Source organism: Aedes albopictus, chromosome 2 (genome assembly GCF_035046485.1).
Source record: "Aedes albopictus strain Foshan chromosome 2, AalbF5, whole genome shotgun sequence".
Taxonomy (NCBI): Eukaryota; Metazoa; Arthropoda; class Insecta; order Diptera; family Culicidae; genus Aedes; species Aedes albopictus.
In genome coordinates, this window is record NC_085137.1 from 311,377,294 (window position 1) to 311,404,044 (window position 26,751).

The 26,751-nt window shown below is 41.6% G+C and overlaps 1 protein-coding gene across 1 annotated transcript in view; it reads left to right on the forward strand.

The window, feature by feature from the left end:
• Positions 1-2,581: 2,581 nt before the first annotated feature.
• Positions 2,582-26,751, forward strand: part of LOC109420871 (PDZ and LIM domain protein 3) — a 155,610-nt gene continuing 131,440 nt past the window's right edge. The window contains exons 1-2 of the mRNA XM_029880087.2: positions 2,582-2,737; positions 2,823-3,018. Coding sequence (XP_029735947.2) covers positions 2,911-3,018 — 108 coding nt within the window. The 5' untranslated portion in view covers positions 2,582-2,737; positions 2,823-2,910. The remainder of the gene's footprint in view (positions 2,738-2,822; positions 3,019-26,751) is intronic.

A 26,751-nucleotide genomic window follows, 5' to 3' on the forward strand; every position in this document is an offset into this window, starting at 1 on the left:
GTATCAAATCTCGAGCGTTCCTAGAGATAGATTGATTATATTCTTGCCTAACCATAAAATTGTCTTTTCCGCCATTTTGGTTACCTTTTAAAATATTCTAAATAAACAGCGATTTCGTTTTGCTATCTATATATATTACATTAAGCCCACCTCTTTCAACATCGAGATATAGGGTATTGGTTCCCTTATTAAGCATATGGCTCCCATTTTCATCCTATGAAAAACGAAGGATTGAAGCGCTGTTTGTTTTGTTTCTTATTTTTGTATTTTGTTAGAAGTGAGCACCCATGAAAACAAAAAGAACGGAATCAACCGGTGCCGTAATCGCTTGGGGGCCATGCACAAATTACGTCACGCTTTTAGGGGGGTTTTCCATAACGTGACGACCCATACAACAAATGTTGAGGTCTCATACAAAAAGTGTGACATAGTGGGGGGGGGGGGGGGTTAAAAAAGGTCGATTTTTGCGTGACATAATTTGTGTATCACCCCTTGTTTTCGAATAGGATGAATATGGGAGCGTGAGATTACTGATGGCACACATACCATAATGGGTTAAGACAAACTCTGAAAATTCCGATGCCTTTGATTATAAAGTTGCGCGAGACAGTCTTGATCTTAGCCAAATGACTGTTATTAGGTGGAAAAACTTGTGACAGATACCAATGCTTTGAAAGAATTAAGTGGTTCAATATCCAGGTTTTTTGAAAAATATTAAGATTCCGTTTTTGGTGAATTTGTATCAAAAATTTGATTGACTGTATTATTTTAGAATAATTCAAGTTTACTGTATCGCTGAAATTTTGAAAAATTTCCACGCCCAGAATTTTGAGCGAGTTAACTTCTGCCAACAGGTGGGGTCCTGTACGACAATTATTCAATGTAAGATAGGTAAACGCACAAATTAATTTTTTTTATCAATTTTTATCAATGGATTTTTTACCTTTCACGCAGAGATTATTCTTCCGAACCACGAGGGGATTGTAATTTGGCATGTTTACATTTCGGCTTAAGCACCGTTGCAGACGTTTCGTTAAATTTTGTCACTTAGGTGGTTTCATTTTTTTTATCGTAACTGCAGGGCGTTATAGGCGTTACATAAGTCGCAACAGTAGAAAATTATCAATGGCTGATTTTTTACTTAGGTTAATATTGCAACTTTCAATATAAAACCATTTTAGCATTATTTTTCAGATATTTTAGTGAACACACTAATCAGTTCCAAAGCTACCATACGAGGCAATAATATTTATTTTTGTTTTTTTTTTTTTTTTGTTACTTAGGACGTATTGAAAATTTGCTCATGAAATAATGTTTGAGCTCTCGGAACGTGTACATTAAGGATGGTATGCTAATTCCATGCCCCATTTATTGGTTCTCTGTGCAAGTCTGGTAGGTAGCTCTGATCAATCGCGATGGTTAAACTACGAAGTGTACGGCCACCATCACCAATGATCATGTATATGCTCATGTTTTTCCATATTAAAAACGTTGTCACACGGCACAAACGCGACGCAGCGCGGAAAATCGAACAAGATGGAGCTTGCAATACAGTACCTTCTGCATTGCTACGATACCGATGCACTTCAGATATTTGTAATTCCACATTATCGAAATTTCAATCACAAGTATCCTTAACGTTCCGAAAGATCCGAGTTTACCTTCCTAGAAGCTTTGTGTGTTGCATGCGTCGTTTATATTAGGGATGATGCACAAATTATGTCACGTTAAAATCGACCATTTTTAACCCCCCTCCCCCCTATGTTACATTTTTTGTATGGAACCTAAATATTTTTTGTATGGGTCGTCAAGTTCTGCAAACCCCCCCAACCCCCCCCCCCTCCCCGCCCCCTCAAAAGCGTGACGTAATTTGTGCACGACCCCTTAACTCTACATAGCCATGCTTTAGGGCATTTATATCCGTTGTGGTAAAGTTTTAAAGCCCTACTGTTCGGCCAAGTTCTACCAGCTGTTAATTGTTGATTTCTTCTACAACACATTCGCGCTCATCTCACGAAACCGTTTCGAATGTCGACTAAAAGAAAAAAATCCTTCATCAAGTCAACAGAACAACAAGTCATAAATTCGGATATCCAAGATAAACAAATCAATTAATATCAACAAAGCGGCAAATTAACCGACTTAACCGTTGCCATCCGTAGGGAATGTTTGTAAAAATTGGAATGGATCACTAACCCAGAACCAAATGCGCGGGATCACTTCCTCCGTCATTTCATCGGTCACCTCAATGGGGATGTGCTGCGTCATAAGACTTGCGCATATTGACTACCGAAATTCATTGAGAACTTCTCTGAAGCCGCACTTGATGCGTGCGCCTGCGTATTACAGTTCAAACCTGGCGGAGCGTCCGGAGGGCGGCATCGGATCCACGCCGCGTCATTCGTCCGACCTGTTCTACTAACAAACTGACCGTGGTGGTAAACCAAAAAGCCGCGCCGCCACGGCGAAGAGATTATCGCATGAGGCATTTCGCCGTTGTTTTCTGTTGTCCGTCTTGAGCGTCGTCGTTAACCGGACTCTGATTTATTTTAGACGAAAAATATTTTCCCTTCCATCTCTTGCGGGGGAAAGACGCGCGCGTGAGTTGAACTTGGCTGACCGTCGGAAAACGCGAGCCGAAACATTGAAACCGCGATCGGATAGTGTCACTGTAAGTGCCGAGAACGCTAGACCACCCCCGAAAATTCAGCAGTAGGAGGAAAATTTTCGTAACGAAGTTAGTTCACTCGCCTACTACACATACACGTGTTGTTGCCGTGCACTTCGCAAGAAGTTCAAGTTCAATCTGGTTTCATTTTTAGGTGTGTCGTCTGTTTGTACCTTAATCCACGGTGTGCTACCTGTTGAACTGTTGGTGTTCTGATCATCGATCGCAAGTGTTTGAGAAATATGGAATGCGAACAGAAATACTACGAGCGTCCTGCCTTTTGGAGAGTCCCGCGGTCCAAGACCTTCGATTCTCCGTACAGAAAAAAGCGAGTTTCATTCAGCGAGGAGGTGAGTCTGACTGATTGCATAAATAGAATATCAATTTCTGTGTGGTGTTTCAGGAAAGTGAAAACTGGGTGAAAATCCGTGTGGGAGTGAGTTGATCAAAACAGGTGGATTTTCGGCGGAAGGACGTCCGTTCTGGGGAATGGACAGTGAACGACATATGCTAGACGACCAATGACACTTTTTTATGAATGACGCAACTTAGAGAAGCTGATTTTTGTATCGATGAATGTTGAATAATCGTTGTTTTCTTTCTTCTACAAACAGACTAATTGCACGTTTGAAGTGAGAGAGTGTGACAGTCCTAGCCAATTACGACCAACATATTTGCGTCACTAGGCAAAAACAAATGATCCATGTTCGTTCCGGTTGGGCGAATCTTCGGTGGTGACGAGCATTTGTCAGAAAATTTTCCACAAAATATTTCCTCCTATGCCGCACGGAACAGATGATCGATCGAAAATTTATTTATAAAAATACACCAACTCATGCATTGCACTCACAACGGAATGAACAGCCCATGCCACGTGATGTATAATAGCTTGGTAATACGTAAAAGGGAAGTTTTGCGATCATCTGATGCACTCGAAAACTGGATTTATTTTCCTATCCGATAAATTATCGACTCAATGGTAATGCCAAATATACGATTGAACATTGCGTATCTGGCGTACAAGCAACTATTTGGAACAATTCCAAATTATTATCGTTTGGCCTATCTCAATTTTAGGAAGTATTCGAGGAATTTTGTACTCAAGCACGACGTCAGGAAGTATTCGAATTTGCGTCAGACGCACTGCGTTGCTATGGGGCACGTTTATCGTACTTTTATAGCCAATTGAATGCTGTGGTGGACAAGATCCTTAAAAGTGGCTCTGTTTGTTAACAGTGATGTGTGGCAAGAATGATGTGATCGATCAGTCCTGAGAATTCCTTGTCGATCGTTGAGGAATTGGAGGACAATGCAACGGATATTCCGGAAGGTGACAGGGCCGCCCAACCTTTTTCGCATGTTTCTGACATTTTCAACTGGTAAATACGCTCGTAAAAATAATCATAAACGACAATTTTGGTATTTAATGGAAGCTAAGTGTTACATCTAAGTTATCCAAGTGAAAATGTTTGATTTTTTTTAAACATACGTAAGAAAATTAAATTTAATTGTCGACACATGTATGCATTAGCTATAATTTCAGGCTTCAGTTTGATGCTAAAAAAATCTCATATCTATAACCATTTTTGCGATCGCATGAACTAAAAATGTATATCATCGCCACCGGCGATAATAATTCTTTATGAACCTTTTTCTAGTGTCGTCCCGTCGTCAACTATTCGGCATGATTGGCCTCTGGAGATAGAAACAGCTATCCGTAGTATCAGCTATTAGGTATAGTAGGTCGGCTCCAGAGGCACGTTCTCCTCCATTTGGGAAATTTGTGCCATCACAATGAACACGAGCCTATTCACCATTTACCTGAGGAAGAAGGAAAGGAAAAAATGGGACAGGGGAAAGGACAGGTAAGGGAATAAGCGTACCACAATGGGTTCACATAGCGTGCTGAAAATAGCACTGTGATAACGCATATAACGTAAAGAGTGCCTATAGCTCTCTACCACAGCGGGTCAAGAACAACAGAACGTTCTGAAGATGCAGGTTTCTGATGTCAGTTTCACTTAATAAGTGTTTACCGAGTTCTCAGAAAAGCAGTTGCGCTATCACATGCAAATGAATCAGCTTGTTGAATATTCGCCATAGGGAACGTCCATATACTACGTCACGCAAAAATCGACCATTTTCAACATACCACTACCCCAAACCCCCCCAAATACTTCTCTTCAGATATCCAGGTTCCCATTCTTCCCAAGAAGGGAATTTCGTGGAAAACGTCCTGTAGATATGGAAAATTACAAGCAATTGTAAGATCACTTGGAGCGAGGACAATTTTATCCCAATTCACCAAAAGTGGAAACAATAAGGTGTGTGTTGATGTGCGGTTCACAGAAGTGTCCTCTAGTAGACCGAGTACCCATAGACGGTAAGTGCAAGAAAGTGCTTCTTGTTTGAGAATATAGATGAATGTGTAGTGGAGCAACGTCAAAAGCAACTTCGAGCGCTGCCGTGGAAGTTGAAGAGAACGCTCCAGACATCGCCATTAAGCACATCCTTTGGAGATGGCCTAACTTTGATTGAACCGTTCTCATTTCGCCCTTTTGCCACCACACAAGACATCCATAGGCCAATATTGGTCGAACAACAGTTGTGTAAATCCATTTGATATACTTGGTTTTTAGACCCCAAGTTGTACGAAAGGTTCGCCAGCATTGCCCGAAGGCCATACAAACTTTCTTGATTCTGAACTCAATATGAGTTGTCCAGGAAAGTTTGGAACCAAGAATGACTCCAACGTACTTTACCTGTTCAGCCACATTGATTTCAGAATCAAAGAGACGCAAAGGTCGAACACCATTACGGTTTTGCTTTTCCGTGAAAAGAACAATAGATATTTTACTCAGATTTACCGAAAAGCCATATTGGCGACACCAACCCTCAACTACCTGAAGAGCGTTTTGCATCAGGTCGTAAAAGACATCCACAAACACTCAATTTCCTAATCCCTGCTAGACGCAATGTCGAGAAGAGATATCGGTTTTTGAGCATTTGGTGAATCCAATTGGAAATCATTGGAGATATGCCATGACTCCGTGCGGCTTCCAATATGGCATCGAAAGGCACGTTGTCAAAGGCACCCTCGATATCTAAGAAAACACCCAAACAAGATTGCTTTTGAGCGAATGCTTTCTCGATATCGTAAACAACCTTGTGTAAAAGAATCACAGTGGACTTTCCAGATTGGTAGGCATGCTGGTTCACATGAAGAGGCACGTTGGCCAGATGAACATCACGGATGTGATGATCCACAATGCGTTCTAAGCATTTCAGAAGAAAAGAGGTCAAACTGATAGGGGTGAAACTCTTTGCTTCTTCATACGACGCACGACCCACTTTCGGAATAAACTTTACAGTAATATCCCTCCAGGATTTGGGAATATACCCAGTAGCAAAACTGCAAACAAGTAGTTTTTTCAAAACATGTTTGAAATAATCAAATCCCTTCTGAAGCAAAATAGGATAAATCCCATCTGGCCCAGGAGATTTGAAAGGAGCAAAGCTATTAAGAGCCCACTCAATCGATTCTATAGTTACAATACTCCGAGCCGAAGCTAAAGAATCATAACTACAAGAAAATACATCAGGATCATCCGAAGATGTATTATCTACACATCCAGGGAAGTGTGTGCTGAATAAGCATTCCAGAACTTCCTCATCAGAGGAAGTCAGATCGCCATTTGGCAAACGAAGTTCGATCACTTGATTGAAGATCCTTTGATTTTTCAAGGGTTTTGTGCAACCGACTGGTTTCACTCAAACTGGAAACATTTGTACAAAGGTTTTTCGACCAGCCGGATCGTTCAGCAGACCGAAGAGCTTTCTGGTAGGCCTTGCGAGCCGACCTGAAAGCCTCCGATCCAGCCGAACGTCATCGGTTGCAACTCTTTCTACATTGTTTCCTGAGCTTCAGAGTTTCACCAACGGAATCATCATTTCCCAGCGACATTTCACACTAATCACACTTATTTTGTTTACCTGTTGTGCATCCTACGCCCCTGTAATGCACATGCGCCACACAACCGAGCTTGTGTAGGGGAACAGAGCCCAAAAATGCCAAGATGGGGTAAAATGGCCCAACTCATAAAATCATTCTTGTATGGGACTTGATCATTACTAGGGTAGGTAATCAAAATTTGAACCAAATTGCGGCTTTCTTAAGCAGTGCAAATTTTAGGTGATTTTTTCTCCCACATGGAAATAATTTACTACGGCAAAATCGTATGTACATGAAAGCCACGGGTATAAGCTTTCTGTTAAATGGTAAAAAGTTTGTATTTGCACCGAATTTCATTGAAATATTTAATTTTTCATCAACAATAATTTTAATCTTAATTTGAACCATCGTAATCATAATTTGAACCAATTTTAATCTTAATTTGAGCTACTGGCGGCAGCAGCTCGAGCAACTCACAAAACAGCCAATTCCATGCTAAACAATAAAAAATCACATGAATCTGCTAATTCTGATACCTATTTTTCATTAGGCAGTGGAATCTCAACTCAGAATGTTCGAAATTCTATAGGAATTTGGAAACTAAATTTGGATTTTTTTCATCCCCCCAGAGTAAACAAAGCAACCACTAGCGCAATCTACAGACCAACACTAGAAGCTCACCCCCGTTTACTAGTTCAAATTTAGATTACAAATGGTTCAACTTAAGATAACATTCTCCAAGTAAGAATCACTTAAATTTGATAATTTTATGACAAATAATGCGGAATATTATTCGGTTGGTCGATTCTACGATAAATAAGCTTTCATTTGACGTGTTCACATATTGCGTTTGATACAATGCATGAGCTGTACGAGTGCACTGAAAATGTGCTTTCTCTTGGTGGAAATGGGTGAAATCACAGTGATTTTTCAATTGCCTGTTTTCCATGACAAAAACGCTTTTTTCAATGCTTTTAAAGTCCATGTTATCAGGTTACATTACGAAAAGCTGTTTAACATCTTTTTCGGGACAATATTTGCCTGAAAAGAACGTCGTTTTAATGAGTTTTGAAATGGTTCAAATTAAGATTACATTTTGACTAGTTCAAAGTTTGATTTCTTACCCTATAGGTGAATGGTGCCAAGATATGTTTGCATTAAACATTCTTCTAGAAGCTAGGCCGTCAAACCCACGGAAAATCTTTTGATTTCCCAAAGAAAATTGGCAACTTCCGGGTTTTCGTGCTTGCAATTAAGGTTTTCGGGTGATTTTATTACCAGCCATGTTGTTTCAAGGAGATTGAGGCACGCATGGTTGTTGATGTCTACGCTATCCCGGTTGAGGTTCATTCAAATATGACGACCATCGTTTAGCAGGGAGGGAGTGGTACTCAATGCATTGAGTATATAAAAAAGCGGGACAGAGGGGGGAAAGGGAGTCGGAAATGCTCAAAATATGTTGGACGCAATTTTTGAATGTTTTCATGGTGTGGCATCTTAACCCCATGGCAGATGGCCTTTTTGCACCACTTCCGTTCTACGAACCAGTTCTTCAAATTACTGAAAATTGATGAAAATGCAATATTTTAGTGAATATTTTTGCTTAAGTATTGAGCAAATATTGTCTAGTTTCTGTTACCACTTTGGAAGCCTAACAAATGAGGCTATTATCCATTGAAAATGATGAAACTTTTAAAAATGGCATCTTTTTTTTAAAAATGGCATCTTACCCCACTGGGCTGCAAAACGGTGAGTCGATAAGGAGAGCATCCAATATAGCTCTGGTCCTCACAAGTTCCTACCTCATGCTTCCACGGGTCAAGCGATGACAATGCCGCCAGCTAAGAGTTGTGTGCTTAGCTGGTAGTGCAGCCTGGGCACTGTTGTCCTCCTGACTTCAGCTAGATTGAGGAGGTACGATCCGAGTGTCTGTTCACCAAGGAGGTGCGTCTCAAACAGCGTCTGTTCTGGCATCCAGCGGCTGAGTAAGAAACGCTGCACCACGCCCAGCTAGATCCAAGGTGGTAGCCCCATCAGCGTGGTCGTCCCAGTGTTGGTTGGGACGTTAAACAGAACTGGCACGATGGCCCTCCGGCGAGACAGGAGTGTTGGCGTAGGCCCAATAAGCCACCCGTAAAAATCCCCATTGCGAATAACATAGGAGAAAATACGACTCGATACAATCGGCAAAGACCCACGCGACGAAATAAGGACTACGATTGGAAACTTGGAACATGGAATTGCAAGTCACTAGGTTTCGCAGGATGTGACAGGATAATCTACGACGAACTACATCCCCGCAACTTCGACATCGTGGCGTTGCAGGAACTTTGTTGGACTGGACAGAAAGTGTGGAAAAGCGGACATCGAGCGGCTACCTTCTACCAAAGCTGTGGCACCACCAATGAACTGGGAACAGGATTTATAGTGTTGGGCAAGATGCGACAACGTGTGATCGGGTGGCAGCCGATCAACGCAAGGATGTGCTTGTTGAGAGTTAAGGGCCGTTTCTTCAACTACAGCATCATCAACGTCCACTGCCCACACGAAGGGAGACCCGATGACGAGAAAGAAGCGTTCTACGCGCAGTTAGAGCAAACATACGATGGTTGCTCGCCGCGTGACGTGAAAATCGTTGTCGGCGACATGAACGCGCAGGTAGGAAGGGAGGAAATGTACAGACCGGTAATCGGGTGAAACAGCCTGCACGCCGTATCGAATGATAACGGCCAGCGATGCGTAAACTTTGCAGCCTCCCGTGGTATGGTAGTCCGAAGCACCTTCTTCCCCCGCAAAGATATCCACAAAGCCACCTGGAGATCACCCGACCATCAAACAGAAAACCAAATCGACCACGTTCTAATCGACGGTAAATTCTTCTCAGATATAACCAACGTCCGCACATACCGCAGTGCGAATATAGATTCGGATCACTACTTAGTCGCTGTATGCATGCGCTCAAAACTTTCGACAGTTATCACCACGCGTCGAAGTCGAACGCCGCGGCTCAACATCGAGCAACTTCGTTACGTAGAAGTGGCTCAAGACTACGCGCAGCAGTTAGCAGTGGCCCTACCAACGGAAGAGCAGCTTGGCGCAGCTACACTTGAAGATGGCTGGAGGGACATCCGATCCGCCAAAGGTAGTACCTCGGCTACAGCACTAGGTTTCGCGACTCCGAATCACAGAAACGACTGGTACGACGGCGAATGTGAACAGTTGAAAAACGAGAAGAATGCAGCATGGGCGAGAATGCTGCAACACCGTACGAGAGCGAATGAGGCACGTTACAAACAGGCGCGGAACAGGCAGAACTCAGTCTTCCGGATGAAGAAGTGCCAGCAGGAAGAACGAGATCTCGAAGCGATGGAAGAGCTGTACCGCGCTAAGGACACACGAAAGTTCTACGAGAAGCTGAACCGCTCGCGCAGAGGCTTTGTGCCACAAGCCGACATGTGCCGAGATAATCACGGGAATATTCTTACGAGCGAGCGTGAGGTGGTCGAGAGGTGGCGGCAGCATTACGATGAGCACCTCAATGGCGACGTTGCAAGTACCGAAGGTGGCGTGGTAACAGATCTAGGAGTATGTGCACAGGACGAAAGACTTCCGGCCCCTGACCTTCAAGAGATTGAGGAGGAGGTTGGCCGGTTGAAAAACAACAAAGCCGCTGGAGCAGATCAACTACCAAGCGAGCTTCTAAAATACGGTGGAGAAGCACTGGTGAGAGCACTACACTGGGTCATTACCAAGATTTGGGAGGAGGAAGTATTACCGGAGGAATGGATGGAAGGTATCTTGTGTCCCATCTACAAAAAGGGCGACAAGTTGGATTGCGGGAACTACCGCGCGATCACACTACTGAGCGCTGCCTACAAGATACTCTCTCAAATTTTATGCCGCCGTCTATCACCGATTGCAAGAGAGTTCGTGGGGCAATATCAGGCTGGATTTATGGGTGAACGCGCTACAACGGACCAGATGTTCGCCATCCGCCAGGTGTTGCAGAAATGCCGCGAATACAACGTGCCCACACATCACTTGTTCATCGATTTCAAATCGGCGTATGATACAATCGATCGAGAACAGCTATGGCAGATTATGCACGAATACGGATTCCCGGATAAACTGATACGGTTGATCAAGGCGACGATGGATCGAGTGATGTGCGTAGTTCGAGTATCAGGGACACTCTCGAGTCCCTTCGAAACTCGCAGAGGGTTACGGCAAGGTGATGGTCTTTCGTGCTTGCTGTTCAACATTGCTTTGGAGGGTGTAATAAGAAGAGCGGGGATAAACACGAGTGGGACGATTTTCACGAAGTCCGTTCAGCTGCTTGGTTTCGCCGATGATATTGATATTATTGCTCGTAAATTTGAGACGATGGCGGAAACGTACATCCGACTAAAGAGTGAAGCCAGGCGAATCGGATTAGTCATTAATGTGTCGAAAACAAAGTACATGATGGCAAAGGGCTCCAGGGAGGAATCACCGCGCCCGCCACCCCGAATTCATAGCGACGGTGATGAAATCGAGGCGGTTGAAGAATTTGTGTACTTGGGCTCACTGGTGACCGCCGACAACGACACCAGCAGAGAAATTCAGAGGCGCATTGTGGCAGGAAATCGTTCTTACTTTGGACTCCGCAGAACTCTACGATCGAATAAAGTTCGCCGTAACACGAAGTTAACCATCTACAAAACGCTGATTAGACCGGTCGTCCTCTATGGGCACGAAACATGGACCCTACGTGCAGAGGACCAACGCGCCCTTGGAGTTTTCGAACGGAAGGTGTTGCGTACCATCTACGGCGGAGTGCAGATGGAAGACGGGACTTGGAGAAGGCGAATGAACCACGAGCTGCATCAGCTGCTGAGAGAACCAACCATCGTCCATACCGCGAAAATCGGGAGGCTACGGTGGGCGGGTCACGTCATCAGGATGTCGGATAGCAACCCGACTAAAATGGTTCTCGAGAGTCATCCGACCGGTACAAGAAGACGTGGAGCGCAGCGAGCTAGGTGGGTCGACCAAGTGGAGGACGATCTGCGGACCCTACGCAGAGTGCGGAACTGGAGACAAACAGCCATGGACCGAGTGGAATGGAGGCGGCTACTATGTACAGCAGAGGCCACCCCGGCCTTAGCCTGACCGGTAAGTAAGGTAAGGTAAGTATCTTACCCCACTGCCGCTGCGAAGTCGTGTGCGAAATTCGACTGTGATAATAATGAAACCGTGTCGAGTCTAAATGGGTGCAAATATAGCAATATGGTGAATTATATAATCTGACATATTGGATTGCCTACCTTATATTTACCTTGGTGGAACAGGGGCTGAGCTTTATGACGATTATTTCAACACAGTTTACATTGATGGTGGTGAAACTAATGTACCCTCGCATTCCCCTTGTGAGTTCCTAGAGAAATTTCTAGAAGAATTTATAAAATTCTAGAAATTGCAGATTGAATTTGTAACGCACTCGCTCGGTTAGTTTTACAGAATCTTCAATAAGAATTTCTAGCAATTTCCCAGTTTCAATCTCTGGATAAATTGCTAGAGAAGGTGCTGGTTTTTATATGGACTGCTGCGGACACGGCTACGGGAGTTTCTAACGACATCCCATCATGCATCCCATTATTATTTTCGACAAAATTTCTAAAGAAAAATTTGTAAATTCTATAGATTTATCTAGAAATAATAATAGATTTTTTTAGGAGTTCAATAAGTTTCTTCTTGAGTTTCTGACTTCATTTTTTAGAATGTGATTTTTCTAGTAAATCTTAGACAGAAATTCCTTAGGAATTTTTGATTGATTGTCACAAAAAAGTTGGAGTAATGTTTCAAATTCTCTCAAGATCTATTAGGATCACTGCACAAACTTCTTCTGCATTTTCTTCAAGGAATTTATGTATTTTATCACGAGTTTGTTATATTCGCCATATTCCCTCAGGAACTGAAATAAACCCAACCATATCTTTCTTTTCTTCTGGGTCTCCAGTTAGCCTAGTGGTTAAGGCTATGGATCGCCAATCCGGAGACGGCGGGTTTGATTCCTGTTCTGGTGGGCAACTTTCTCGACTTCCCTGGGTATAGTGTGTCATTGTGCTTGCCTCCAGTGCTGAAAAATTCATTTCGTCATATCTAAATTCAATCACCTACAGCTCGTTTTATAAGCTGAATCTGAGAATATGGTATATGAAAAACTTGTGCGGCTATACCAGTTCTGCAAGAAAGTCACGGAAAACCCACTATTTTTTCAAATATTTACGGTAAATGTCACGGACTTCCTTCGAAAAATGCCAATGATATTCACGGTGAATATCATTTGGCATTTTCCAAAGGTAGTCCGTGACATTTACATCAAATATTCGAAAAATAGCGGGTTTTCCGTGACCTTCTTGCAGAACTGGTCTAGCCGCACAAGTTTTTCATATACCATATGCTCAGGTTCAGCTTATAAATGAGCTGTAGGTGGTTGAATTTAGATATGACGAAATGAAATTTTCAGAACTGCTTGCCTCACAATATACAAATTCATGCAACGGCAGGCAAAGAAAGCCCTTCAATAAATAACTGTGAAAGTGCTCAAAGAACACTAACACTGAAGCGAGCAAGGCCAGACATGTCCCAGTGGGGACGTAAAGCCATAAAGAAGAAGATATTTTTCTAAAGAAATTACAAAAATATAAAAAATCTTCTAAATTCAAATCAATAAAATTTATCATCAAAGAGATTTGTGGAAAAAAAAATGCAAAATATATTAGAAAATTTCCAGTGAACACAAGCATAACTATTCTTGCAATTCTTCTAAGAACTCCGTTAAGATTACTTCAAACTATTTTCGACTGAAATAAACATAAATATTCGGCAAACATAAATAAAAGTCTATTAGGTACGAGAGTTAATTAAGGCAGAATATACCCATAAAATAAATGTCATTCATGGTTTATGACCCCATATGCTTAGCCGGGGCGTTCCAGTGAACACAAGCATAACTATTAATATGGGACACGCTTGTATGGAAAAAAAATAAATCCTCGCTCCAGTCGACTTTTTAGATCCCATTTAGGTCCCATATGAACTGTACAAAATTTCAGAGCTATCGGTGAAACTATAATTTAGCGCAAGCGGTTCAAAGTTTGCATAGGATATAATATGGGAAAAGTTACACTTTCAAACAAAAAATCCCAGAGGTCGCCCTTTGTCTCCTTAATTCAAATCGATCAAAAATCATTTATGACACTTTCCTTCTACGACCGCAAAACAATTGGATTCTTGTGGAAAAAGTTATTTATTTATTACCGATTAGGCTGACACAAATTTCGATTTTCTCTAATGTCACCCCCCCCCCCCCCTCGGAAATTTTTTATCGGAATTCGACATTTTGAGGGGGGACAAAAATAAATTATTTAAGAAATTTTAAAATTTTAAAGTGAAATTAGAGTTGTTGAAAAAAATTCTTAAGTAATCTGATGAGTTTGACGATTTTGCCTAATTGTTTGGGTATTTTTTTATCAAATACATTTATTATTTATCATCCCCCCCCCCTTGACGAGTCACCGAGCAAAGTAACAAAAGAAGGAAATGAGATTTGTTCCGGCCTTAGTGGTCCAACGAACGGATTTTTGTTTTGTTTTATCAGCAGCACTGCTGCTGCCGTTGCTGCATGGCGTGGCGGGAGGCATCACCACCCCCAGAAACAGCAGCAGCCAAGGCAGCAGCTACAGTGCTGCTAATAAAACAAAACAAAAAGCCGTTCGTTGAATCAATAATCGGTATTAAATTAATAACTTTATCCACAAGCATCCAATTGTTTTGCGGTCTTAGAAGGAAAGTTTCATAAATGATTTTTGTACAAGAAGCGTTGATCGATTTGCGTTAAGGAGACAAAGGGCGACCTCTGGGATTTTATATCTGAAAGTGTAACTTTTCCCATAGTAAATCCTATGAAAACTTTGAACCGCTTGCGCTAAATTATAGTTTCACCGATTGCTCTGAAATTTTGTACAGTTCATATGGGACCTAAATTAAATCAAAAAAGTCAACTGGAGCGAGAATTTGATGTATGTCTCATACTAATAACTATTCTTGCAATTCTTCTAAGAACTCCGTTAAATTATTTCAAACTATTGTCGACTGAAATAAACATAAATATTCGGCAAACATAAATAAAAGTCTATTAGGTACGAGAGTAAACTACTATCTAAGGCAGAATATACCCTTAAAATAAATGTCATTCGGTTTATGACCCCATATGCTTAGCCGGGGCGTTATGCCCCTTTTTCCCCTACGTCAAGTCAAGTTCTTAATGAAATTAAAATGAACAGTTCTTAGACGTAACCCGATTTTATTTTTACTTCTTAAACACCTTGTTAGGTCGATTTTTACGGGCAAACGTTTTTTATGCAACACAAGAGAAATCGCCTAAATGTATACAATACACTTAACATTACCTTACCGGTCACCGAAAGCTACAAAAGAGGAACCATACCGCTTCCGCTTCACGTTTTAGAGAAACGCACCCCTCTTGGTTTTGAATTTCCCTTCAATGCATTTGCATATGACACACGCGACCAAAAGAACCCTTTCTTAGAAATATGTGTAGGTATCAGAAAAAAAAAACATTACAGAAACACTTTTTATTGCAATTAGGGGAAATAGAACATCGCCTTCAGAAAAGGGTAGACAGATATGAAAATCAACATCTTCACAAACCAGTTCGATTCACTTGATTTCTACCAAAGAAAAAAGGTACTTGGCGATCGATCTAACTCCTTTTCCCATGCCCGATTGGAATCGAACTTGTTTCTGCTTTTTGAATTTTAATTTTGGGACAAATTCGTCCCAAAAATGGACACAACAATAACCGAGCCGAAAACCGGACAGTGTGTGCGTACCGGAATTTGACCTCACAGGTTAATCTACGGTACCTTTCCAACGAATCCATCCATCCCGACTCGGAAGAAACTGGACTAACCTGATCCAAAAAGCACGGTTTTGGGTTCGGGAATGTGCGTGATTTGGGATCTGAGAATGGGACGCTCCCGGAGTTCCCAGTGCCAGTTGTTTAAAACTTTCAGACCGCGCAAATATTACAACTCGATGACGACGAGGAAAAATGACACTTGGGACGATGCTTCTCGTTCGCAATAATGGCGGAAAGTCGTTCCCGTAATAATTGGATCTTCTAGGGAGCGGGAAGCGGGACTCGTTTCCGAAAATGGTGCCACATAGATTTCCCGTTATCGCTTCGAATCAGTCCGGAATGAAATTTCCTCCAATTAAATACCACTCAGTGCAGATTTTATGGGAAGGCATATATGATGCACATAGATGGAAACTTCTCTTGTGAGACGTACGTCACAGTTTGAGCATTTCACGTATTCCACCAAGATGTGCATAAATATGCAGCGCACACTTGGCGAAGACCGAAAGACGACGTCTTCCAGGTCGACCTTTCCAAGCATCCGACACTGCCAGGAGCAAGAGACAGATGTGTTCACACATTAGCCGTGTGCCATGCAATATCCAACACCATATGGGACGCTGGTTTTGATATTTCCTCTTGAAGCGAACACAGACTGATCCACACACAATTATCGCCACAGCACTACTGTTCTGTTAGCAGCTTTGACCAGTCGCCACCAGTGCCACGTTGGCATTTCAATACTGGGTGATGGTGTTTTCCCCCATCATAGTCCTGGTTTTAACGAGATCGATCCAGACATTTAATGTTGGTTTCCAGTTTTGACATTGAAAATTAACCCGGTTTCCTTGAGGGAAATGTCTACTCCAGTCGTACAACATTCTTCTCCACCACTAGCATCGGCACCAGGCAACGTCCAAGAGTAGCATTCAATGGGAAAACGTTCAAGTGTAGTCCAATCAATAATTTACTCAGCACTCTCTGGGTCGGTTGAGGTGGGCTAGCCGGTACTATATACGGTATAACTCAATAGAAATGATTGATGAATAACTGAAAATAGATATTTCGATTGGATTGGCACACTTAAATCTCCTCCGCTATGCGTTCTTTGCATTTGTTATAGAAACGAGCAAACCCGTAACCTCAACCCATCCTTCCGGATCTTCATGTATGAGAAGAACTCTTGTTGACTACATGATTTGACGAAATACTATAATTGAAATTAATAGAATGGATACAGCTTGAACAACAGCAATCTTCCATTTCCTACTTCCAAAACATGTACCGTAAGTTTTGTATTCAAACCTATACATTACGTCCCGTCCGAGGTAAACAGAGCTCCACACAACGGTCGAACGACCGGCTGATTGCTTTTCGGGCTGTTCGAGTCCGTATGAAGTTGATCATCAATATTAACTTCTTTTTTCGATCAGCCTAGATAGCTGTGTAGTGTCGGTAGCGATTGTCTCAATTGGCTAAGAATAACACTACGGACCGCCTGTTCCGGTGGTAACAACAGGTGACCCCTAATTCATGGTGTGATGCGGCTTTATGCTTACCGTGCCTAGGAATGAATGACTAGGGGGGTCTAATAAAAACCTAACCGCTAACGGAGCCTGTGGAGTACTAGGACGCCCTCCACAGTATGTAGCCCTTACTGCGCTAACCGGAGCAATGGTGCAGTGGACCTTGTGTTTCTCCGAGACAATCAGCTGCCCTTCTGGCTAAATAAAGGCGGGATTATGAAGATGTTGTTGATTAGTTTAAATTTTCACCTATATGGTTTCGCATTATGCGATTTACACTGTGTATTCTGTGTATCCTCGCCTTTGGCGTTTTCCAATCGATACCGATTTGGTTTTATTGTTGCTGTTCTTTGTTGTGCTGTTGTTGTGAAGAGTTTATTCTTACCTAGTTTGGGTAGTGGCTACGGTTAAGATAGCTCAGATCAATCTTCAGCATAAAAGAACAGCAACGATCAATCTTTGCAGACTTATGCAAAATGGTACAGCCCAAGTGGCCTTGGTACAAGAACCTTACTTTCGTTAGGGAAATTTCTATCTAGGATACCTTGTGAACCCGGTGTTTGCCACTTTCAGTAAACATGAAATGGCAAACTCGCGTGTCATGCCTCGAGCCTGTGTGCTTGTCAACAACGCAATAGTTGCTACACTCATCTCTGAACTAACCACCAGAGATGTATGTGCTATCACAATTGATGTATCTGTTGGAAACCTCAACAGGAAATACGTCTATTGTTCTGTGTATTTATCGTATGATGAACCATCCCCTACGGATGCTTTCAAACAAGTCATCGCATACTGAACTTCAAAAGGCCTTCCGCTAATTGTTGGCAGTGATGCTAATGCTCACCATATCATCTGGGGCAGCTCAGACATTAACTTGAGAGGCTCCAGTTTGATGGAGTACTTAAGTAGTACAGATCTTGCATTACTTAACATAGGCAACCGCCCAACCTTCATGGTATCTGCTAGAGAGGAAGTGTTAGATATAACGCTCTGCTCTAGCAGAATTAGTCACGAGCTGACCAATTGGCATGTGTCAGATGAAGAATCTTTATCTGACCATCGCTACATCTTTTTTGAACATTTAAATGTTACTTCGCAAACATTGCGTTTCAGGAATCCTCGGTCAACAAACTGGGATCTTTATACTGATTTGGTTGCAGCCAAATTTCATGGATATTCACCATCCATTGACACTCCAAGTGATTTAGATGATGCCGTTGATACTACAACGACCTTCATCATGGAAGCTTTTGAAGAAGCATGCCCTCTACGGTCTGTGAAGATCACAAGAGGAACCCCTTGGTAGAACTCTGATCTGGCGAAACTCAGGAAACAATGTAGAAAGAGTTGGAACAGACGACGTTTGGCTGGTTTGGAGGCTTTCAGGTCGGCTCGCAAGGCCTACAGGAAAGCTCTCCGGTCTGCTGAACGATCCGGCTGGAAAAACCCTTGTACAAATGTTTCCAGCTTGAGTGAAGTCAGTCGGTAAACAAAATCCTTGCGAAATCTAAGGATTTCCGGGTGAACGAACTTCGTTTGCCAAATGGCGATCTGACTTCCTCTGATGAGGAAGTTCTGGAATGCTTATTCAGCACACACTTCCCTGGATGTGTGGATATTATATCTTCGGATGATCCTGATGTCTTTTCTTGTAGTTATGATTCTTTAGCTTCGGCTCGGAGTATTGTAACTATAGAATCGGTTGAGTGGGCTCTTAATAGCTTTGCTCCTTTCAAATCTCCTGGGGCAGATGGGATTTATCCTATTTTGCTTCAGAATAGATTTGATTATTTCAAACATGTTTTGAAAAAACTATTTGTTTGCAGTTTTGCTACAGGGTATATTCTAAAATTCTGGAGGGATATTACTGTATAGTTTATTCCGAAAGTGGGTCGTGCGTCGTATGAAGAAGCAAAGAGTTTTAGACCTATCAGTTTGACCTCTTTTCTTCTTCTTCGTGATGTTCATCTGGCCAACGTGCCTCTTCATGTGAACCAACATGCCTACCAATCTGGTAAGTCCACTGTGACTCTTTTACACAAGGTTGTTTACGGTATCGAGAAAGCATTCGCTCAAAAGCAATCTTGTTTGGGTGTTTTCTTAGATATCGAGGGTGCCTTTGACAACGTGCCTTTCGATGCCATATTGGAAGCCGCACGGAGTCATGGTATATCTCCAATGATTTCCAATTGGATTCACCAAATGCTCAAAAACCGATATCTCTTCTCGACATTGCGTCTAGCAGGGATTAGGAAATTGAGTGTTTGTGGATGCCCCCAAGGGGGAGTCTTATCACCGCTTTTGTGGAATCTCGTAGCAGATACGCTATTGAGGCAACTCAATAATAGCGGTTTTCCTACTTATGGTTTTGCCGACGACTACCTAACATTGTTAGTTTGAATGTGCCTCAGCACCCTTTTCGACCTGATGCAAAACGCCCTTCAGGTAGTTGAGGGTTGGTGTCGCCAATATGGCCTTTCGGTTAATCCGAGTAAAACATCTATTGTTCTTTTCACGGAAAGGCGAAACCGTAATGGCGTTCGACCTTTGCGTCTCTTTGATTCTGAAATCGATGTGACTGAACAGGTAAAGTACGTTGGAGTCATTCTTGATTCCAAGCTTTCCTGGACACCTCACATTGAGTTCAGAATCAAGAAAGCTTGTATGGCCTTCGGGCAATGCCGGCGTACTTTTGGTACAACTTGGGGTCTAAAACCCAAGTATATCAAATGGATTTACACAACTGTGGTTCGGCCAATATTGACTTATGGATGTCTTGTGTGGTGGCAAAAGAATGAAGTGAGAACGGTCCAATCAAAATTAGACCATCTCCAAAGGATGTGCTTAATGGCGATGTCTGAAGCGTTCTCTTCAACTCCTACGGCAGCGCTAGAAGTTCTCTTTGACGTTGCCCCACTACACATTCATCTCAAACAAGAAGCCCTTTCTTGCACTTACCGGTGACGGGTACTCGGTCTACCGTCAAGGCACCATTCACCGTGGATCTAAGAGGATTCGGGGCAAATAAGGGCTGTAATTTGACACCAGTCTTATAAACATTGTTGGTGCCGCTTTTATTTGCCTTCATTATAGGTTAAAATTAAAGCAATATCCACAGAAGTAGAAAAATTTTCACAAAATTTGGTGATATAGTACAATTAGTAAAGGGTAGTAAGGTCGCCTAATTCCGTGGTAGGTCACCATTCACCGTGGTAGTAGGGACCCATTCACCGTGTATGAGAAATTTTATTCTACTTTGTTTAAAAATGATCAAAACAACCCAGCCAAGGGAATTTTCTTCGTATAAATTCATTTCAAGTAATAACTTGCAAGATTTTATTAGAAAAACGAATGTTCAAATTTTCGATTTTTTCTAGATATATGTGACAATATGGGACACGGTGAATGGAGACCATTGATTTTTAGGGTACCCATTTACCGTGTCTTTTTGTTTCAATTAAAAAGTACGAGTAATCGTACTTCCTTGTTAAACTTACTTCGGTAATGCAAAATACATACCTGATATGTGAATTTAATTGCTTCTTGATGGAATAAAAACGTTACTACATTTAGTTTATCGCTTAAATCACCTTAGCGCAGTTTTCGTTTTTTCACTATGAATGCAGTGAACGAGCAGAAACCCGCTTCATGTAAACACACTTTAGTGTCAAAATGATACTTTTAAGTGTTTTTAATGAGCGTTTTGACATGGTAACAATGCATTAGTGTTGTATTGGTGAAATTGAAGGGAAATTGTCATATCATTCAATCATAATATGGAAATAATGAAACAATATTCGAAGGCACACGGTGAATGGAGCCCCCACGGTGAATAGCGCTTTGACGGTACTAGAGGAAACTCCTGCGAACTGCGCATCAACACACACCTCGTTGTTTCCACTTTTAGTGAATTGGGACAAAATTGTCCTTGCTCCAAGTGATCTTACAATTGCTTGTAATTTTCCATATAGGACATTTTCCACGAAATGCCCTTCCCGGGAAGAGTGGACATCTGGTTATCTGGAAAGAAGTATTTCAGACGGCACTGATGGCTCCCTTCTCGAAGGTCGAGCAGGTGCTGGTGTTTATTCTAGTGAGCTAAGGCTGTATCAGTCTTACTCACTTGGTAGACACTGCACCGTTTTTCAGGCCGAAATCTTTGCTCTTACACTGTGGTGCATAATTGATCGGACAAACGCCGATTTTCATACAAAATGGCCAAGTTTGAGATGCTGTCACTATGGTTTGCTTTGATGGATTGAGCTCAATTTTTGACACGGAACTACAAATTTGCTGAATTTTGTGTATACAAAGTATAAAATGTTTTCGTTCACAGGTCTGGGCGTGGCAAGGCGTTGAAAAAATTGCAAAAGTGATCGGACAGCGGCACGCGTGTAAATCAAAGGGGTACCGCTGTCCGATCACTTTTGCAATATTTTCAACGCCTTGCCACGCCCAGACCTGTGAACGAAAACATTTTATACTTTATATACACAAAATTCAGCATATTTGTAGTTCAGCTCAATCCAACAAAGCAAACCATAGTTACAGCATCTTAAACTTGGCCATTTTGTATGAAAATCGGCGTTTGTCCGATCAATTATGCACCACAGTGTATGTGCAGAGTGCAATCAGCACTTCAGCAGCACGAAATGGGCAAAGTAATATACTTCTGTTCAGATAGCCAGGCTGCTATTAAAGCACTTGCTTCGGCCAACTCCAGGTCGAAGATAGTTATCGCTTGTCGAACTCAAATCGAGGAGCTGAATTCAGCAAACGCTGTTCACCTTCTATGGGTACCTGGTCATTCTTCCATCGCTGGAAATGAATTGGCTGATGAGTTAGCTCGCTCTGGAGCATCACATGACTTCATTGGCCCTGAGCCAGCTATTCCGATATCGAAGTGTTGGATTAAGCTTCAGATTCACACCTGGGCTGTCACTCAACACATACAATATTGGAATAGTTTGGAGTCATGTCGTCAAACCAAATTGTATAGTGCTGAGCCATCTCTACGGGTGGCGAAGTATCTAACTAATCTGTCTAAGCAGAATTGCAGCATGCTGGTCAAAGCATTGACTGGCCACTGCCGACTCAGCTATCACATGGCGAATATTCAGCAAGCTGATTCATTTGCCTGCGATAGCTGTGAATCCGATTATGGAACTTCGTATCATTTGATATGTAACTGTCCAGTTTTCGCGCAACTGCGTTTCCGAGTATTCGGTAAACACTTATTAAGTGAAACTGACTTCAGAAACCTGAATCTTCAGGATATTTTGTTGTTCTGAACCCGTTGTGGTAAAGAGCTATAGGCTCTCTTTTGCTTTATGCGTTATTACAGTGCCCTTTTCAGGGCGCTGTTTGAACCCATTATGGTACGCTTGTGCGTTAGTACCCTCTTCCAGGGTATTTTTCCTATTTCCCTACCTGTCCCTATCCCCATCTCCTTTTTCCTTCCTTTTCCCTCAGGTAGATGATGAAATAGGCTGTTATTTTGGCGATGGCACAAATGTCCCAAATGGAGGATAACGTGCCTCTGGAGCCGGCCTTCTGATACCTGATACCTGATTCTGTGTCGTATATGACCCCTCCGGCTCCAAAGGGTTAAATCTCCTCCGCTATGCGTTCTTTGCATTTGTTATAGAAACGAGCAAACCCGTAACCTCAACCCATCCTTCCGGATCTTCATGGATGAGAAGAACTCTTGTTGACTACATGATTTGACGAAATACTATAATTGAAATTAATAGAATGGATACAGCTTGAACAACAGCAATCTTCCATTTCCTACTTCCAAAACATGTACCGTAAGTTTTGTATTCAAACCTATACATTACGTCCCGTCCGAGGGAAACGGAGCTCCAATGATCGAACGACCGGCTGATTGCTAAATATAGGTCAACTTGGCTGATTCTGACCGCTTGAAAACATCATCAACACCCGAATCACCATCATGTGTGATTTCATCTGCCTGCCCCACTAACTACCGTGTAAAATTGCTGCCAGGCAATAGAGAAGGCCACCACAACAAACGTTCGTATTCAGGAGGTATTTCATGAGGTGGTGCTGGCGGGCGGTGATACCTTCAATGAAAATACCATTTTCACCACCACCGCCGGCCATCTTCAAGTGGAAATATCTTCACTAACGCGACCCTGCCGCCCGGTGAAATTCATTGCACATATGCCCTATTCATTCTTAACTTCGCACATATAATTAATCGTCAATGAATGTAAGGATTTTTTTATTTATTCAGTAATGAGCCATCATTACAAAGTTTTATAGTTTTGTACTGTGAATCACGATGTTTATTTGTATTCGGTAATTGTCCTAAATTGTCATTCGGGTTGGTTGAGCTGATGTAAACTCACTGATTCACGTGTGGATTTATGACCCTTTGTACTTGCATGAATAAACAAACAATCGTATAGAATGATTATTCACAGATTGGTTTTATTTTCTCTTACATTGTTCTACAGAAAGTAAAACAATTCCATTATTTTCGTCTTTATGTCACAGTACTGCGAGAAATTCTCGTACAACTCCCGTATGGCAAACAAACACAAAAATTTTAATGTCTGAAAACGTGCGCGCGTGAGAGACAGAAAATGGCGGGATACAGTTTGATGTGAACCTAGCAGCTGCGTAACTGCAGCTTCGTATGTATGTACATATCTAGCTCGTACAATAAAGGGGAAAGGAAAATTCAACCCCCGCAGCGCGTGGCGGCGTGGTTTCGTTCGATGCCTATGATATAAGGGTGCGATGTGGTCGCCCTCTGCTATGCAAATGCTTTCCGCTGCAAATTGAACCAGATTCGTGATAACTGTAAGCAACCATTTTGGAAACTGAAATCGGTTGCCATTGTTGTTTATTGTAGGTTTGTGTCAGCATGATATGATAAATCTCAGATTTTCAGCTCAAGCTTTTCCACAATTGATTTATTTATGAATTTTTGAGACACTTAAAATATGTTCAGAGAAAACTTGTTTCAAACACATGAAAAATTAATGATAAGCCCAGGTTCGTCAACACCATAATGATAAGCACCAATGAAAAAAACCTTCGAAGAAATTTCTTTAAAATGACGTATATTGTATGAATTTAATTTGAGATATTTATGATCGATTTCCCTATTTAGACATACACCTGACATACATATCAAGCTCATCAGCACATGAACCGAGACGTGATCAGAAATTGTATGGAACCTAGACCAACTCTGGCGAAAGATGCCCGACCACGCTTACCACTATACATACAACTAACATCGCTCAAGCGTTCTTTATGCTTATAACAAACAGTTTATCGGACTATGATCGGATTAGAATTTTGATGTTAGTTTTACTTTATGTAAAGTTACCCAAATAGTGTTTAAATGTAATCAGAGCAAAAAAAACTAGAGCAGATGGGGGACTTCGGGTTAGGGATATGGAGGATTCACGAAAAAAGGGCAGATCAGAGAGTTGAACAAGGGCGTTCAAGGCTTTTTTTAGTTAGAGCGGAAGGCAGTATCTAAGGGTATCTAAAAATTCCTTTGAGTATGAGTCACTATGAACAAATTTGTTAAGTTCATGCTAAAACAGCCTCGTGCAACAACGTTCGCTCAAGCAGTGAGTTCAATGACTGTTTAGGGTCTTCAAGAATTCTCTTGGATATGGGTAATGGTATCTACAAGCGTAGCTAGTGATCTTCAGCTGAACTACGAATAATATATGCATAACAGTGTTTTATATATAGGGGAACGTATGTTGTTCGGGTAGTTTTGTTCATTTCGTCATGGGGGTTTTTTGAAGCCCGTTGAGATCAGAGTTGGCCTCAAATCCTTCCCGACCAAGCTGAATTATATGATCAAGTTCCAGGCAATTTGACCGACGAAAACCCCCCATAACGAAGAGAATAAACCTATCGATAATACCCTCAGTCACCTATATGTTTTATCAATTTCTGCCTGACTCAACTAACATTTTCAGCGCTATAAGTCATTTGCTTTCTGTTGTGTAACCATCGAATCGAAATAGTTAACGCTAAATAGAAGGGAAGCTAGTCAAATATAAATCATAAGCTAATACACGACTGCAAAACAAGCACCATACAGCTACCAAATTTGAAAAAAAAATTTTCACTTGTCACTGGGGTTGCCTTTTCTGTGCTCTATTCCAACTCCGGGAGATTTCCCAGAAGATGTGAAAACTTGAACAAACCGAATATTAGTCTCCACTAACAAACAGTTGCTACTATACAGTACAATTCGTTATACTAACAAATCCCCGAACCAGCAGCGCTTTGACGGCCGTTATGCGATTTCATTACAGCTAGAAGCTGTAATAAAGAAACTGTTGGTATACCAACATGGCTTGTCGGATGTAAACATTATTGTCAAATCAAACTCTAAGCGGAATATATAGCTACTACACAACTACTTTATAACTATCCATATCTGTGCTGTGAAATTATTGATAGCTTTTATTGCACTTTAATCCAACCCCAGAAGATTTGCCGGAAGATGTGCAAATCTAATTAGAGTCCCTGCCAATAAAACAGCTGCTTTTATACAAAACGTTTTGTAATGTTGCCGTAGCTGTTTAAAGAACACTTTTTTTAGCTAGAAGCTGTGACGAAGAACTCGTTGGTGCAACCACACAGCTTGTTCAATGTAAACATTATTGCGTTTGACGTTTCACAAGCTTTTGCAGCAAGATGAAGTTGAGTAAGGTTTCTTGTGGCACAATTTTAAAGCCTTGTCTGGAGTAAAAAAAACGGGCTATTTTCTATACTATTTATATATAGCAAAGTGGCAGCAAGGACATCATCGGAACCAAGGGATACGGAAATCGGGAGTTCGATTCGCTACTTGCTAGTACTTTAATTATTCAATTTTAAAAGCGATAATTCCAGTTCCACATGTTTGCGTCACGGTATCCATAATTTAATTATATTTAATCGATTAATTTGGGGATGCCGTATAACTATTATTTAACAACTGCGAAAAGGCTGTACCCGAGCAGAGGAGAGTATCAAAATAATAACAACGAAATCACAAAACCTGTTTTTATATCTTAGTTTGTTATTATTAACTTATTGAGGTATAACCGTTCCATAACATGTTTTGTTGAACAACCTTATTTTGTTATGATCGTGGTATTGGTAAATTTTCTTCAAATTACATTTCAATAACATGTTTTGTTGTACCATAAGTTCAGTTTTTATTGTGTTATTGGGACTGTACAAATATTTGATCGTGAATAGCACAACAATGACAAGCTTTGCAATCAAAACTACACTATTCGAGATTAACGTTGTTAACAGCTCAATTTTTTTTTCAACAGTTCCTCTTCCTCTTCTTTTTGACATTACCATTCTAACTGGGACAGAGCCCTTTGTTTCATAAGCACTTTGATAAGTAACTGGTGTTTTTTGTTTCAGTTTCAGTTGGGTACAAGTACGTATATAGAAAGTGCAATAGAGTGTTATCCATTTTACGTTTTGGATCAGCTGGTGAAATTCCAGGATGAACTACACTTCTTCTTCTTCTTCTTCTTCTCCTTCTTCTTCTTTTATGGCTCTACGTCCCCACTGGGACTTGGCGTGCCTCGCTTCCTTAGTGTTCTTTGAGCATTTCCACAATTATTAATTGAAGGGCTTCCTTTGCCTGCCATTGCATGAATTTGTA